This window comes from Engystomops pustulosus, chromosome 1, assembly GCF_040894005.1.
Source record: "Engystomops pustulosus chromosome 1, aEngPut4.maternal, whole genome shotgun sequence".
Classification (NCBI taxonomy): Eukaryota; Metazoa; Chordata; class Amphibia; order Anura; family Leptodactylidae; genus Engystomops; species Engystomops pustulosus.
The window spans coordinates 80696838-80714127 of record NC_092411.1 but is presented as its reverse complement, the minus strand read 5'-3'; the positions used below and the strand labels follow the sequence as shown (position 1 = coordinate 80714127).

Sequence of the window (17290 nt, the reverse complement as noted above, 5' to 3'; positions counted from 1 at the left end):
ATAAAAAGGTTTTCTTCTATTTTCTATATGTAGCATATGGTTACATAAATATACTAGCCATATATTATGCAATTAGTTAGTTCAAGTCTCTGCCTTACACTCATGGTTTAACAATTTTCCAAGTCTTGGTTAAGTTAAAATGCTATTTGGCACATACAATGGTGAAGGCCATGTCAGGCCACGTGATACTTTTCCTTTATGTATCTGAAATGTTAGAGCAGCTTCCCTTTCCTGCCACATATTGTTGCCATCATTCTGCCTGTTAGAATTTTCTTTATTAACAAGTCATCCCTGGCAGAAAGATGAAAGGATTAGCAGAGTGGACACTCTCCGCTACCCCGTGGCTTAGCTCATTAACAGGACTCATAGTAACAAAGTAGAACACAGGAACTGACCTCTCACATTTTACTAGTGTTTTCCTATGACTTTTAACCTATAAAGTAACATGCTGTATAGGCTGCTTAAGATTAGTGTGATATCAATAGACACAGAACTAGAAAGAGTCCCAAATAGTAAGTTAGAAATATTACTTCCTTACTTGAGGTTAGTGGCCAATCCCTGTAATACAAATACTGCCAAACAGGTTGTTGGCTAAATTCACATCTGTCTTTTAGCCTCTATAGGGCAGTCATCAAAAATCACAATAGAAAAATCCTGTAAACTGACTGACACTGGAACAAAAACCCAATGGACTATATTAAAGGTTTAAATTTAATTGGGGATCCCTTTATTTTCTTCCACAGCCATAGACTTATATTGATTACTAATTGTATCAGACAATTAAAAGCAACCTATTTTTTTAATTCATATCCTTATCAACATTAAAAAAGTCAATGAACATCAATACAGTATGATATTCCTCCATATTGTAAACATATTGGGGGAGATTTATCAGAAGTCATTGAGAGCAAAACTGTTCTAGTTGCCCATGAAAACCAATCACCCTTTACTTTTACAAATGAAAGCTGCGCTTTGATTGGTTGTCATGGGCAACTAGAACAGTGCTGCTTTCAGACACTTCTGATTAATCTCCCCTTATTATGTTAATATTTTCTTCCTACCTTGGAGCCTTTAAAGATATTGCTGTGTGAGGTCTTCTCCAGCGGTCTCTGGAATCCCTTTTGAAAGAGCTTGGCAATATTTTGGCCACTTCTGTGACAGACACAAAAATGAGGTTACAATCATTTCTTATACAGAAATAAAAATCGCTTATTTAATACAAAATAGGATTAATTGTAACCTTTGGAGGAATGGCAGGTGACATCATCTCCATAGCAGCCACGCCGCTGTCTGAGATCTGGACAGGGGTTTCCTCCACTCCCTGGAGGAACTTTTACTTGCCGCGACCTCTCTTTGCTCCCAATTCCACAAAGGGCGCTGCATTCACTCCATGGCCCCCACGTACCAACTACACAGTGTGAGACTGCAAGAGAAAGAAAAAAAATTTCAAAACTTGAGAACCCAGCCAGAAAGTACTAGGGCAGTTTATACTATATGGCTCATATACAGTACAGTGCCTGGCGAAAGTATTCCAACTCTCAATTGGATTCAGGTCTGTACTTTTACTTGGCCATTCTAAAACCTGGATACGTTTATTTGTGAACCATTCATTTGTAGATTTTGCTTTTTGTTTGGGATCATTGTCTTGTTGGAAGATAAATGTCCGTTCCAGTCCCAGGTCTTTTGCAGACTCCAACAGGTTTTCTTCCGGAATGGTCCTGTATTTGGCTCCATCCATCTTCCCTGTCCCTGTTTGAAGAAAAGCAGGCCCAAACCATGATCTACCATGTTTTACAGTGGGGATGGTGTGTTTAAGGTTCATCCAGAGTGATCATGGACCTCTTGGCTGCATCTCTGATCAGTCTTCTCCTTGTTTGAGATGAAAGTTTAGCAGGATTTGTAGTGGTCTGCATACAGTACAATGCAGTGGGCTGAATACTTAAGGCTACTGTAAGAGGTATTTTGCACACAGTACTATCTAGATAAAAAACAGGATAATGGCAATGTTGGAAATGTGTTGAGATACAACAGTTTCTTCATCTACTTCATAGTAGGAACATGAAGTTAAATTAAATGATCCTCTTGTGACATGATGTCAGGGTGACACACAGTGGGTGTGTGTGATCGAAGCTCAGTTGGGAGGCGGCAGGATGTTATGTTTGCAGTCCGTGTTTCTGTATCAGATCCGGCTGGACACTCTTTCTCACACGGGTCCTGTCTGCATATTTACATATGCTTCAGTGCCTCCATCAGCTGTTTATTTTGGCCCGAAACCAGCACTTCACAGCAACATAGACAGCTTCCCACTGCATATAAGATGGTCTAGTGACAAAAGCTTACCGGTAGAGATGGCACCAAAAGAGCATATAGATTATATCTATTATTTAGATTTATCAAATCTGTTTTTTTTTTTTTTTTTTTTGGAGAGCTTGGCTGTGCTGCTATCACTGCTGATAAACTCCCGGGAATATACTGAAAAGTGAGCAAGAAAGGCATGTCCCTTCAACATTTGTGGACAAACGACTGCAAGGGGCTATCTCCTCAGTAAGAGACAAGTACCAGTCCTTGCTATCAGACACCAAAAGAAACAAATTCCTCATGAAAATTTGACATTATGTAACCAGCCCCTTCTTGTGGCAAGACTGACCCTGGTAGAAGTGAACAGCTCTCTGCTTTTATAATGATCACTTTCTTTGAGGTTATGATATTACTGTGATGTTACTTTTAATGTCAAATTTATCATAATAGTGGCCCACATTTATTAAAGCCCCTGCACCAGTTTTTTGTAATGTGCAAGCAGTTTCTATAAAGTGTCCGCTACACATTTGTGTCGCAGCTGCACTATACCCAACGCGGCACAAAATACTGCATTTAAAAGGGTGTTCCGTTGCAGTCGGACTGTGCTCCACATTTATCATGTAGTGTCCAACAGAAGTGAGCCGCGCATCCTATGTTAACCCCTTAGTGACGTGGCCTGAAAAGGCTCTAGTGACCGGGCAATTTTTATCAAATTTTCGTAAGCACCACTTTAAGGGCCGGAGCAGAGAAGAGAGAAGTGGTAATTAACAGCATCTCCCTTCTCCTTGGGGTCTCCGCGGTAGAAAACTGCAGCGACGTCTAAAGACGTTGCTTCAGACTCCGGACCTGCGCAGTCCGGGCAGTCCGAGAAGAGTTACACCAAAAGAAAGCTGGTGCACTCTGTCAGAGCAGTGCAGGGAGCGCCAGATTCATGAAGAACGTGCTCCACAATTCCCAAATCTGGTGCACTCTGCACACTCCACAGGCAGTTTTTAGTGTTTTTGATAAATGTGGGTCAATGTGTTACTGGTTCCATGGGTAACACCTAAAAAATCACCTAAAAAAATAGTTTGCCAATTAAAAAATTCACTCAAGATGGAGGGGAATGGGTATTTCATATACTCTTTTCTAAGGCCCTAACTAACCTCTGGCGTAATTTTAAAGTTGAAAGTCTCAACCATAGAAAGGTGCGGGATAACCATTCCCTCTGCTGTAGGCCCAAAGATGCAGGCAGTTTAATAATAAAAAAAATATTCCAAAAGCTTGGTTCCCGGTGTCATAGTAACCAAGATAGGGCCAATGGGTGAAGTGGTGAAAATGGTAAAAACATTTGGTGATAAGAAGGTTTTACATATTTTGGGATTGCAGCCTTTATGATACTGTAATTAACATTACAAAGAACTAAAAATAAATAGGAGAAAACAACCAGTTCAATAGAAAAAGCAAACATTAGCTCACATATAAAGAATATATACATTTAAAGAAAATCTACTATCAGGAATATACTTTCTGAAGTATGCATGCATTTCAATTGGGAATACGTCCATCCATATGAATGGATGCACTGCCCACCACACCATACACGGGAAGAAGAGTTTGCTCTATCTTTCCCTGTGCGTGCGGCCATGGAGAGGGGAGGGATGAGCGCAGATTCTCTCCAGTGCACAGCTGTATGCTTGCCAGGGGTACAGTCCAGACGCACAAATGTTAATTTGTAAGGGGCATAATAGTAAAAGAAGAATTTGTGCTTAAGGTTGTGCTGAATCACTTATTTCTCATCAAAAAAGTGAAAGATAAGATTGGTGTGCAACACCTCTCCAGAATGTATACATTTTCAGTATTGTAAAATGCTAGTTTCCATGAGAAAGAGTTCCTATTTAAAATGACAGAAATATGAGAACGCTGATATGTTTAATATTATACTGATGCCTCCAAATGATTAGGTTCGCAGTATCCCCTGGTATGTGGTGACACTATGCCAGGACACGAGAACGTTTGGACGAAGCTGTTCTCGCCCTCATTATGCGATATGAAACAAACACAACACGTACTGACAAAAAACAATGTGACATCAACCATTACTGATTAATGATATTGAAAACAAACTCTTCATTTCATCCAAAGATGAGCTCATATGAGCATTAGACAACACAAAACCTCTATTAATGTCCTTTACCACTTCTTCATAAACCTATTCAAACACAGCAGTTCATAACATTTCCTTGCCGATGTTTCACTATGACAAGAGTGCCCTCTGATCAGCAGCAGTAGCCTAATACCTGGGGGCATTTATCATGGAGTGTGCAGCAGTTTTCTGTACATCCCAGCATCTCAACTGTAGCCTGCACCAGGTTCCTAGCGTAAGTTATAGCACAATTCTACACCAGGCCAAAATAATGCAGTCGCGGAAGAAGAGGAAACCTGCGGGGGGGGGGGGTCAGAAAAGTGAGTGTTAACTTTCTTTTTTATGAATTGGTTAAACTGGGTCTGGCTGTATACTGGGGCAGGGGCAGGCTGGCTTTATACTGTGGCAGAGGGCTGACTGGCTATATACTGGGGCAGAGGGCTTACTGGCTATATACTGTGGCAGGCTGGCTGGCTATATACTGGGGGGCAGGGGGCTGGCTAGCTATATACTGGGGGGAGGCTGTGACCAATGCATTTCCCACCCTAGGTTTAGGTTTTTCACATCCTCGTGTGTGCCCCCTCTGATGGGATCTGCTCTTCTTTAAACTTATCATGTCGTTGTTTTTAAGAATAAAAGGCTTTGAGAATGATGCAAATGAGCCTGAGGGGCTCCAGACTCTATTAAAACCTATGGAGCCTGGAGCTCCTTTGGCTCATTTGCATAATTTTAAAATACTATTTTTGTTAAAAAAAAGAGCATTTCATGCCAGCGGAGGCACACACCAGCATGTAAATGTGCTTTGTTCACAATCCTTCATCCCGGTGGTAGATTTCCTTTAACCCTTTCACGACCCGTGACGTAATAGCACGTCACGGGTCGGCCGCGGGTGCATGGAGAGGGCTCACACGCTGAGCCCTCTCCATAGCCGGTAAGTCTTTGCTGCATATTGCAGCAAAGGCTTACCAGTAACACCCGCGATCGGTGCTAGCACCGATCGCGGGTGTTTTCACCTCGATCGCGTGGGCGCCGCCATCTTTTCGAGGATCGCCGCTCCCCGTGACGTCATCGGGGAGCGGCGATCCGTCGCCATGGTAACCTCGGGTCTCACGAAGACCCGAGGCTACTTCGGGTTAACCCATGCATTACAATGTGCTATCAGCACATTGTAATGTATGAGTAGTAAAATCCCCATATACTGCCATACTGTAGTATGGCAGTATATGATAGGATCGTGCAGACACCCTAGGGTTAAAGTACCCTAGGAAGTCTGAAAAGTACTAAAAATAAAAATAAAAAATATAATAAAAAACCCTAAAAACTCAAATCACCCCCCTTTCCCTAGAACTGATATAAATATAAATAAACAGTAAAAATCATAAACACATTAGGTATCGCCGCGTCCGAAAATGCCCGATCTATCAAAATATGATAATGGTTTTTCACTGCGTTTAATCCCGTAACGGAAAATCGCGCCCAAAGTCGAAAATGGCACTTTTTTTGTCATTTAAAAAAATTAAAAAATTCTATAAAAAGTGATCACAAGGTCGAACAGTCCTAAAATTGATAACATTGTAAACATCATCAAAATACACAAAAAACGACACCACCCACAGCTCAGTACACCAAAGTATAAAAAAGTTATTAGCGCCAGAAGATGGCAAAATCCCCCAAAAAATTTTTGTACAGGAGGTTTTAATTTTTTTAAATGTATGAAAACATTATAAAACCTATATAAATTTGGTATCCCCGTAATCGCACAGACCCAAAGAATAAAGTAGACATGTCATTTGGGGTGCACAGTGAAATCCGTAAGATCCAAGCCCACAAGAAGACGGCACAAATGCGTTTTTTTACCAATTTCACTGCATTTGGAATTTTTTTCCCGCTTCCTAGTACACGGCATGGAATATTCAATACCATCACTATGAAGTGCAATTTGTTACGCAGAAAATAAGCCGTCACACAGCTCTGTACATGGAAAAATAAAAAAGTTATGGATTTTTGATCATGGGGATTAAAAAATGAAAATGAAAAAACAAAAAAGGGCCAGGTCCTGAAAGGGTTAAAAGGAACCTATCATCAAGAACAGGCACAATAAACCTTATCCCCACTATGCCTTTGTCTATTTTGGTTCTGCCCACTGCCACTTTCTAACACAGTGCTCACTGCTAAATTCACCAGGCAGTGAGAGGGACAGCATTCTTGTATTAAAAAAAAAAAAAAAAAAAAAAAAAGGAAGTGGACAGAGAGAGGACTTCCTGTATGCTAAGGTCAAGACGCAAAGATGTCAATCAAAAGAAGGAGGTGGTTTACTGTCCGCCTGGAGTAAACATGACTCTTATATTTAAAAATTGACTCTTTTGTCTACTCAGCTGCATATCAGAAAAACAGCTGTTATTAAAGTGATATGGGGAGGACTTTTAAACCTTTACTAGCAGGTATTACTGGTGTGAAGAGTAAAATAGTAGTATTAAAGATTGGCATGGAGTAGCTGTTGCTTATTATAAACCAGAAATGGCTTTGCTAAGTTCAATGTTTGATCTAAGTCCCATAAGAGATCTTTCCCTTACACTATTTTAGCAAAAACAAAACTGCATCCAGCATTGACTCTGTAAAGCAGCTAATGTTTAATGTTAATAATATCTAATTGTAATGCAGGGAAATGTATGACTAACATTAATCGCCCCTTCTCATAGCTACAAAATGATCACTTAAAAAGTTACTCAAAATGTTACATTTCTGGAACCGTATTAACAACTATTAAACAAATAGGGCAATCCAATTGAAATGTAAATCTAATTATTTCTATACCGGCTTCCTTTACATTCCATTTTGTGCTGCTCTTTGTAAGCGGACATGACTGATTTCACATTAAATCAATAGCCTGTGCTGGTACATAGAGTTACTAAGACCCTACACTCTACACCATGTTCCAAAGGGGGCACTGGGAGGGGGAAGGGTCTGGCCTGTGTTTCCCAGAATGGCCTGTGTACACTCACCATGACCTCTGACCCCCTGTCAATGTATCCATCCATGTGAAATAATAGAGATGGGCCCCATTCAGAAGCCTGGCAAGAGGGAAGTAGCCCGGCGATGGAGGTGAGGCTGAACATTTCACAGCCTGACATGCGGTTTACTATACCATGTCAGGATCATACATTCCTTTCATCTTGTGACAAAGGATTTCGGGTGGAGAGTTATTCCTTCTAGTAGAGAGTAATCTCTCTGTAGTTTAAATAAAACAGTTTAACATAAGGGGTTGGCCACTTTACCTCATGCTTTCTGTAATGTGTGTGTACTTGTGAGGGACAGGATATTAGGTTATTTGCCAATATAGATCTATTAAAAGTTCTGCACCGTTTTGATATGTAAAGTGAAGCCTCCTGTCTTTTACCAGCCAGACATTCCTGACCATAAAATGGCTGCAGATAGAGAGTCATGTGCTCTTATCTGTCCATGAGCAATCCCCAGTTAGACATCACATGACCCTCCATCTGCAGCCATTTTATGGATAGGAATGTCTGGCTAATAAGTTAAAAGACAGGAGGTGTCACTTCACATGTCAAGAAAACACCCCCCAGAAAAATCTGATATTGCTGAACTATTACTTAAAACATTGTTTTATATCCAAAAAATATCCATCTCAAAACAGACAGAATTATAGATGAAAAGACAATGGAATAAGAATTCTAGGAATGAACGTTTACCAACGCATAGAGGTTTGTGATAGGCAAGCCATACATTTCAGCATTTATACTTAGTGTAACCGCAGTGTCCAGTATATCACTGGCCTCCGGGAAAGGGGCCTCTTATAAACACAGGACTTAACATTGTTATAGACATCATACCAAGTGTGGAGTCCTTTCCATATCCTACTAATGTAGTCCTTATAAGGCAGTAAAGGGACCTGAAAAGTCAGACAGGATCCAGATACAAATTCTGCCGCAGATATCATTGTGTACAGTTTTGCTATTTATATACCTCATAATGGATATAATCAGAGTATCATTTAAAGGAAACCTACCATTTCAAATGGTAGGTGTAAGCTGTAAACACCGAGCACCAGCTCAGGGTGAGCTGGTGCCGGTGCTTAGTTTCGTTAGTGTTAAAACCGCGGTATCGCGGTTTTAACACTTTTTAAACTTTATAGCAGAAGCTGCTTCGGCGCTGCGCGCGACCGCGCCTGCGGCATTTCCTATGTAGGCGCGCGCACGATCGTGCACACGCAGCGCTGAAGCAGTTTCTGCTATAAAGTTTAAAAAGTGTTAAAACCGCGATACCGCGGTTTTAACACTAACGAAACTAAGCACCGGCACCAGCTCACCCTGAGCTGGTGCTCGGTGTTTACAGCTTACACCTACCATTTGAAATGGTAGGTTTCCTTTAAGACACTGATCTTCAATATTAGTAGTAATGCTGAATGCATTATAATATTATTCTCTGCCAGTAATATTATCTAACGTACATTCTTACATTCGATTATGAAACAATCTACTAAATATCTGGGAAATGCCCATACAATGCCAAGCCCTGTTCTCATCCAAACACATCTGTTCTGCACACTTTGTAGTTTCCAGAAGGATTATGTGCTTCATATAGTCCCCAAAAGATCATTAAAGTTTTACTTTGTTAGGCTAAGTTCACATTCAGGATTTCCAATTATTTACAAAAAGATAACGGATGGTAAATAAATTGAAATAAAACAACTGAACATAATGGATGACTGTATCCGTTACATTAACAGACATTTTACTTTCACTTTCAATACATCGATCTATAGCTTCTTTCTATCTATCCCTCATAGTTGCCATCGATCTTGCTTTTCTATCTATCTATCTATCTATCTACAAAAGGAAAGTCCGGGCAGCACGTGCAAACAATTCGTGGGTGCAAGCTTGTTAGGATTGGGTAAACGATCCTCTATATGTAGAAAAATGGAAAAAAGCAGCACTCCAAATGGTTACTTCAAAAAAACGTGGTCTTTTATTTCATGTGCGACAGCGACGTTTCGGCTCACCTTGAGCCTTCCTCAAGCCAAACAATCAATGTGTTACAGGGATATATATACATAAGATACAATGATCATGTGACTACATAAGCCCCACCCCTTTCGTGTTACGGCCAATTACACAGTGACGTACATATATCCAGTAATATAAATACATATGTATACAAGTAATTCATATCAACATAAGTGCACTTAATCTATTGACAGTATGAAGGTGTACAAAACATATTCAGTTATATATACAGTAATAAATCGTTACCCTATGTCCAAGTGTTAAAGTGCACATAATTAAAATAACCCCCTCAGACGGTGGTTAGACGTACCGCCGTATGTTCCAAACCACTCCGATTCTCACTCCGGGTGTTCACTGGGTGTGCACAGACTCCAGCATATCGCTGGAACGCATCCTTGGCCCGCAAGCCTTGTGAGCCCGGGATTGCTTCCGCCCGGGGCACCGGAAGTGCTTCCCCGTTGCTATGGGGACGTGTTCATGATCGTCTCACGACCTCAAGTCGTTGCCTGCACTATTAATCAGGTAATGTCCATAGACTTGGATAAATAAAGATCCACAAATAAATGTGAATTGGCACACAGCTTCCATATAGTTATAGAGATCCACGACGTCACCGCTCTGTGGAGGGTTTAAAACCATGCAATCAGAATGCTGGGTCTGGATGGTCACTCTCTCAGTGACCCCAACTCTGTGACCCATAAGGCGCAACCAATACCTCTCCTGGTAGACAGATGTCGTGACTTTAAATTATTGAAAGACGCTGTGGCCCGTGCATATTAGTGGTAACAGAGAATCATAGAAGATATCAGCATGTGCACACACATCCAGCATATGGTATGAGTGATTCATCAGAGGGTAGAACACACGGTGGTCGTCGTTATAAGCTCAAGATCTTTTTGGGAATTCATGATCTAAAACAATAAGAAGAAATAATTCCTATTAGTATACATATGAAACATTCACCAATTGTTATCTTTTACGTATACCGCTAGGACCGCCAAAGGGTACAGGACTGTCGAGAGACTCCCCATATCTTATACTACATTCAATTTAAAATCTACATTTAATCCGTTGGGTTTCAAAGTATTAAGCGAAAAAATCCATTGTAGCTCCCGTTTTTTCAAAAGACGCTCCCTATCTCCACCTCGTCTTAGTATGGGAATGTGATCAATTAGTCTAAAACGTAAGTGTTTTTCTGTGTGGCCAACTTCACAGAAATGTTTGGAAACTGGTAGGTCTTTTCGACCAGATCTTATCGTATACCGATGTTGGTTAAAACGTACTTTAAAGGCCAAAGTGGTTTCGCCTACATATAACAGCCCACATGGGCAATACAGAATATATATAACGTAAGTGCTGTCACACGTTAGAAAATGTTTAATGCTGTACTGGACACCATTATGTGAAAACTTAGCTCCCTTTTCCATGACCTTGCAATTGATACAGTTACAGCAGGGGTAACAGCCCTGTCTGCTGTTTCCTGTTAGTGTCAACTGTCTGCCCGTTTTAGCAGACCCCACATCGGATCTAACCAGTCTATCTTTAATGTTTTGTGACCTACGGTAAGAAAAGAGGGGCGGATTCTCAAATTCTGAAATATTTCTATCAATACCAGATAGTTTGGGCCAATGTCTACGGACAACTTTGGCTATTGCATCACTCTGATCGTTATATGTACTCACAAATGGTATCCTTTGAGTGTCACTTCCCTTCCTGCTGTCCATAAGTAAATTTTCTCTTGTTCTAATCTCTGCCTTCTGTAAGTTTTGTAAGATAATGGAGTCCGGGTAACCCCGACTTTTGAATTTTTGGGCCATTTTATGCATGTTATTCATCGATTTCATCGGGTCACTGGTTATTCTTTTAACCCTAAGCAATTGACTATAGGGGAGAGATTTAATCGTACTGCGAGGGTGATTACTCTCATATCTCGTCAAGTTATTTCTGTCTGTTGGTTTAGTGTAGATGTCCGTGTCGAATTGGTTCCCCCGTTTCGTTACCAATACATCTAGAAACTGTAGGGAAACCTCTGAGGACACAACAGTGAACTTGATAGTTCTATCTATTGTGTTTAGGAAGGTATGGAATTCATCCAGTTGGTGTTGTGTACCAGACCATAGGAGGAAGACATCATCTATGAACCTCCACCACTCCAGGCAATGCCCAAAGAGTGGGGAGGCATAGATGACGTCCTCCTCCAAGGCCCTCATCACGATGTTGGCGTATGTGGGCGCCATATTCGCGCCCATAGCCACTCCTACTTTCTGAAGAAAAAAGTCATCTCTAAATAAGAAGTAATTGTTTTTAAGGACAAAGTCCAATAATGTCATGATAAATTGTTGTGTGCCCAATGTTGGCTGTTTAGTATTGAGCATTCTCCGTACTGCTTCAAGGCCCATATCATGGTCAATGGACGTGTATAATGATATAACGTCAAAAGAAACCAAAAGAATGTTATCATTTGTTGAGATATTAACTGCGTCCAATTTATTGATAAAATCTGATGTGTCCTTTATGTATGACCTACCCTCCGTGGCTAACTCTCTCAATGTTTTATCCAAAAATGTGGCAATATTCGAAAAGATGGATCCCGTGCCCGATACAATAGGTCTCCCCGGAGGTGAGACCAGACTTTTATGAATCTTAGGTAAGACGTAAAACACTGGAGTAGTGGGATGTTCAATTATCAAGTATTTATATAAAGCCTCATCAATGACCTTTGCCCTAAGGGCCCCATCCAGTATCTCCTTAATTTTTTTACATAATCGGAATTTCGGGTCACCAGAAATCTTTTGGTAAGTATTCGTATCGGAGAGTTGCCTCAGGATCTCTGTTAGGTATGAGCTGGTATCCATGACGACGACCGCCCCGCCTTTATCGGCCGGCTTGATGGTAAGGTCGTCGTCATGGGCCAGCTCATCCAATGCAGAGATTTCTCCCGTGGTAAGGTTCGCATGTTTCAGTGGTTTATCAACATCAGCTAAACGTAGTTTTTTCAAATCATTCTTCACAGCTGTAGTAAATGCAGTGATATGGGGAGCATCAACTTCTGGTGAAAAATTGCTCTTATTATGTAACCCAAACTGTCTAAGATTCAATTCAGACTGGGACGGTAATAAACATGACATTTGATTGGCAAAGTAATATTTCAATTTGATGGCACGAAAAAATTGATGTAAATCTACTTCTAGCTGAAACCAATCTGGTCTAGCACATATGCAATACGACAGTCCTTTGGACAACACTGATATTTGGTCATTAGTCAGGTTTTTAGAGGAAATATTTACCACCAACTGCTTTAGTTCCGTTTCCTCAGGGCCATCTTGGGTATTGCTCCATTCGACTTGTGCTGGACTGCTTTTCCTACATCGGTTATGTTTTCTTCCTCCTCGCCGTGTCTTAGGTCTTTTTTGGTTGTATCCTGAGGTGTCCCTAAAAAAGAAAGGTCTTCCTCCATTTCATTGGATGCGAGAGTGGACCTCTGTGCAGATCGTTTGTGGAAGGCTCTGTTTCGTTGTTTGTAACCGTCCCTTGCATTGGACTGGGTGCGACCACCCTGCCAATGATAAATTTGGCCACTTTTATAATCGTCGGTGTCCCGTTGCCACTTGCTCCTTTTTATGGCTTCCTGCTCTTCTATAAAAGTGGCCAAAGAAGAGCAGGAAGCCATAAAAAGGAGCAAGTGGCAACGGGACACCGACGATTATAAAAGTGGCCAAATTTATCATTGGCAGGGTGGTCGCACCCAGTCCAATGCAAGGGACGGTTACAAACAACGAAACAGAGCCTTCCACAAACGATCTGCACAGAGGTCCACTCTCGCATCCAATGAAATGGAGGAAGACCTTTCTTTTTTAGGGACACCTCAGGATACAACCAAAAAAGACCTAAGACACGGCGAGGAGGAAGAAAACATAACCGATGTAGGAAAAGCAGTCCAGCACAAGTCGAATGGAGCAATACCCAAGATGGCCCTGAGGAAACGGAACTAAAGCAGTTGGTGGTAAATATTTCCTCTAAAAACCTGACTAATGACCAAATATCAGTGTTGTCCAAAGGACTGTCGTATTGCATATGTGCTAGACCAGATTGGTTTCAGCTAGAAGTAGATTTACATCAATTTTTTCGTGCCATCAAATTGAAATATTACTTTGCCAATCAAATGTCATGTTTATTACCGTCCCAGTCTGAATTGAATCTTAGACAGTTTGGGTTACATAATAAGAGCAATTTTTCACCAGAAGTTGATGCTCCCCATATCACTGCATTTACTACAGCTGTGAAGAATGATTTGAAAAAACTACGTTTAGCTGATGTTGATAAACCACTGAAACATGCGAACCTTACCACGGGAGAAATCTCTGCATTGGATGAGCTGGCCCATGACGACGACCTTACCATCAAGCCGGCCGATAAAGGCGGGGCGGTCGTCGTCATGGATACCAGCTCATACCTAACAGAGATCCTGAGGCAACTCTCCGATACGAATACTTACCAAAAGATTTCTGGTGACCCGAAATTCCGATTATGTAAAAAAATTAAGGAGATACTGGATGGGGCCCTTAGGGCAAAGGTCATTGATGAGGCTTTATATAAATACTTGATAATTGAACATCCCACTACTCCAGTGTTTTACGTCTTACCTAAGATTCATAAAAGTCTGGTCTCACCTCCGGGGAGACCTATTGTATCGGGCACGGGATCCATCTTTTCGAATATTGCCACATTTTTGGATAAAACATTGAGAGAGTTAGCCACGGAGGGTAGGTCATACATAAAGGACACATCAGATTTTATCAATAAATTGGACGCAGTTAATATCTCAACAAATGATAACATTCTTTTGGTTTCTTTTGACGTTATATCATTATACACGTCCATTGACCATGATATGGGCCTTGAAGCAGTACGGAGAATGCTCAATACTAAACAGCCAACATTGGGCACACAACAATTTATCATGACATTATTGGACTTTGTCCTTAAAAACAATTACTTCTTATTTAGAGATGACTTTTTTCTTCAGAAAGTAGGAGTGGCTATGGGCGCGAATATGGCGCCCACATACGCCAACATCGTGATGAGGGCCTTGGAGGAGGACGTCATCTATGCCTCCCCACTCTTTGGGCATTGCCTGGAGTGGTGGAGGTTCATAGATGATGTCTTCCTCCTATGGTCTGGTACACAACACCAACTGGATGAATTCCATACCTTCCTAAACACAATAGATAGAACTATCAAGTTCACTGTTGTGTCCTCAGAGGTTTCCCTACAGTTTCTAGATGTATTGGTAACGAAACGGGGGAACCAATTCGACACGGACATCTACACTAAACCAACAGACAGAAATAACTTGACGAGATATGAGAGTAATCACCCTCGCAGTACGATTAAATCTCTCCCCTATAGTCAATTGCTTAGGGTTAAAAGAATAACCAGTGACCCGATGAAATCGATGAATAACATGCATAAAATGGCCCAAAAATTCAAAAGTCGGGGTTACCCGGACTCCATTATCTTACAAAACTTACAGAAGGCAGAGATTAGAACAAGAGAAAATTTACTTATGGACAGCAGGAAGGGAAGTGACACTCAAAGGATACCATTTGTGAGTACATATAACGATCAGAGTGATGCAATAGCCAAAGTTGTCCGTAGACATTGGCCCAAACTATCTGGTATTGATAGAAATATTTCAGAATTTGAGAATCCGCCCCTCTTTTCTTACCGTAGGTCACAAAACATTAAAGATAGACTGGTTAGATCCGATGTGGGGTCTGCTAAAACGGGCAGACAGTTGACACTAACAGGAAACAGCAGACAGGGCTGTTACCCCTGCTGTAACTGTATCAATTGCAAGGTCATGGAAAAGGGAGCTAAGTTTTCACATAATGGTGTCCAGTACAGCATTAAACATTTTCTAACGTGTGACAGCACTTACGTTATATATATTCTGTATTGCCCATGTGGGCTGTTATATGTAGGCGAAACCACTTTGGCCTTTAAAGTACGTTTTAACCAACATCGGTATACGATAAGATCTGGTCGAAAAGACCTACCAGTTTCCAAACATTTCTGTGAAGTTGGCCACACAGAAAAACACTTACGTTTTAGACTAATTGATCACATTCCCATACTAAGACGAGGTGGAGATAGGGAGCGTCTTTTGAAAAAACGGGAGCTACAATGGATTTTTTCGCTTAATACTTTGAAACCCAACGGATTAAATGTAGATTTTAAATTGAATGTAGTATAAGATATGGGGAGTCTCTCGACAGTCCTGTACCCTTTGGCGGTCCTAGCGGTATACGTAAAAGATAACAATTGGTGAATGTTTCATATGTATACTAATAGGAATTATTTCTTCTTATTGTTTTAGATCATGAATTCCCAAAAAGATCTTGAGCTTATAACGACGACCACCGTGTGTTCTACCCTCTGATGAATCACTCATACCATATGCTGGATGTGTGTGCACATGCTGATATCTTCTATGATTCTCTGTTACCACTAATATGCACGGGCCACAGCGTCTTTCAATAATTTAAAGTCACGACATCTGTCTACCAGGAGAGGTATTGGTTGCGCCTTATGGGTCACAGAGTTGGGGTCACTGAGAGAGTGACCATCCAGACCCAGCATTCTGATTGCATGGTTTTAAACCCTCCACAGAGCGGTGACGTCGTGGATCTCTATAACTATATGGAAGCTGTGTGCCAATTCACATTTATTTGTGGATCTTTATTTATCCAAGTCTATGGACATTACCTGATTAATAGTGCAGGCAACGACTTGAGGTCGTGAGACGATCATGAACACGTCCCCATAGCAACGGGGAAGCACTTCCGGTGCCCCGGGCGGAAGCAATCCCGGGCTCACAAGGCTTGCGGGCCAAGGATGCGTTCCAGCGATATGCTGGAGTCTGTGCACACCCAGTGAACACCCGGAGTGAGAATCGGAGTGGTTTGGAACATACGGCGGTACGTCTAACCACCGTCTGAGGGGGTTATTTTAATTATGTGCACTTTAACACTTGGACATAGGGTAACGATTTATTACTGTATATATAACTGAATATGTTTTGTACACCTTCATACTGTCAATAGATTAAGTGCACTTATGTTGATATGAATTACTTGTATACATATGTATTTATATTACTGGATATATGTACGTCACTGTGTAATTGGCCGTAACACGAAAGGGGTGGGGCTTATGTAGTCACATGATCATTGTATCTTATGTATATATATCCCTGTAACACATTGATTGTTTGGCTTGAGGAAGGCTCAAGGTGAGCCGAAACGTCGCTGTCGCACATGAAATAAAAGACCACGTTTTTTTGAAGTAACCATTTGGAGTGCTGCTTTTTTCCATTTTTCTATCTATCTATCTATCTATCTATTTATCTATCTATCTATCTATCTATCTATCTATCTATCTATCTACCTATTGATCTCTCATTTCTATCTGTCTTCCTTTCTCTCTGTGCCTTACATTATCTATCCATCATCAATTTTTCTATCTATCTATTAACTATTTCTGCTAAATCTGTTTATTTCATCATCTAAAAAAACCTGACACTTACTATCCGTCCCCATTGACTTGATGAATCCATTTTTTTAACTGAAAAAAAGTACTTCAAGCTCCGTCATTTTGGCCATTGAACACGGAAAAATGACGGATAACTGTCAAATGGATGACAACGGATGACATTAAAAATTGCATTGATTTCAATGGAATTTAAACAGATCAATTCAACGCTAGAAACGGAAATCTGAACGGTAGTGTGACCTGAGCCTTATAAAGTGTTATCCAAAACAAGCAACAATACAGCGGAAAA

The 17290-nt window shown here is 40.9% G+C and overlaps 1 protein-coding gene across 1 annotated transcript in view; it reads right to left on the bottom strand.

The window, feature by feature from the left end:
- Positions 1-17290, bottom strand: part of LOC140076061 (somatomedin-B and thrombospondin type-1 domain-containing protein-like) — a 31810-nt gene that overhangs the window by 3386 nt on the left and 11134 nt on the right. The window contains exons 2-3 of the mRNA XM_072122603.1: positions 1241-1423; positions 1062-1152 (exon numbers count right to left, since the gene is read on the bottom strand). Of these exons, the coding sequence (XP_071978704.1) occupies positions 1062-1152; positions 1241-1423 (274 nt within the window). The remainder of the gene's footprint in view (positions 1-1061; positions 1153-1240; positions 1424-17290) is intronic.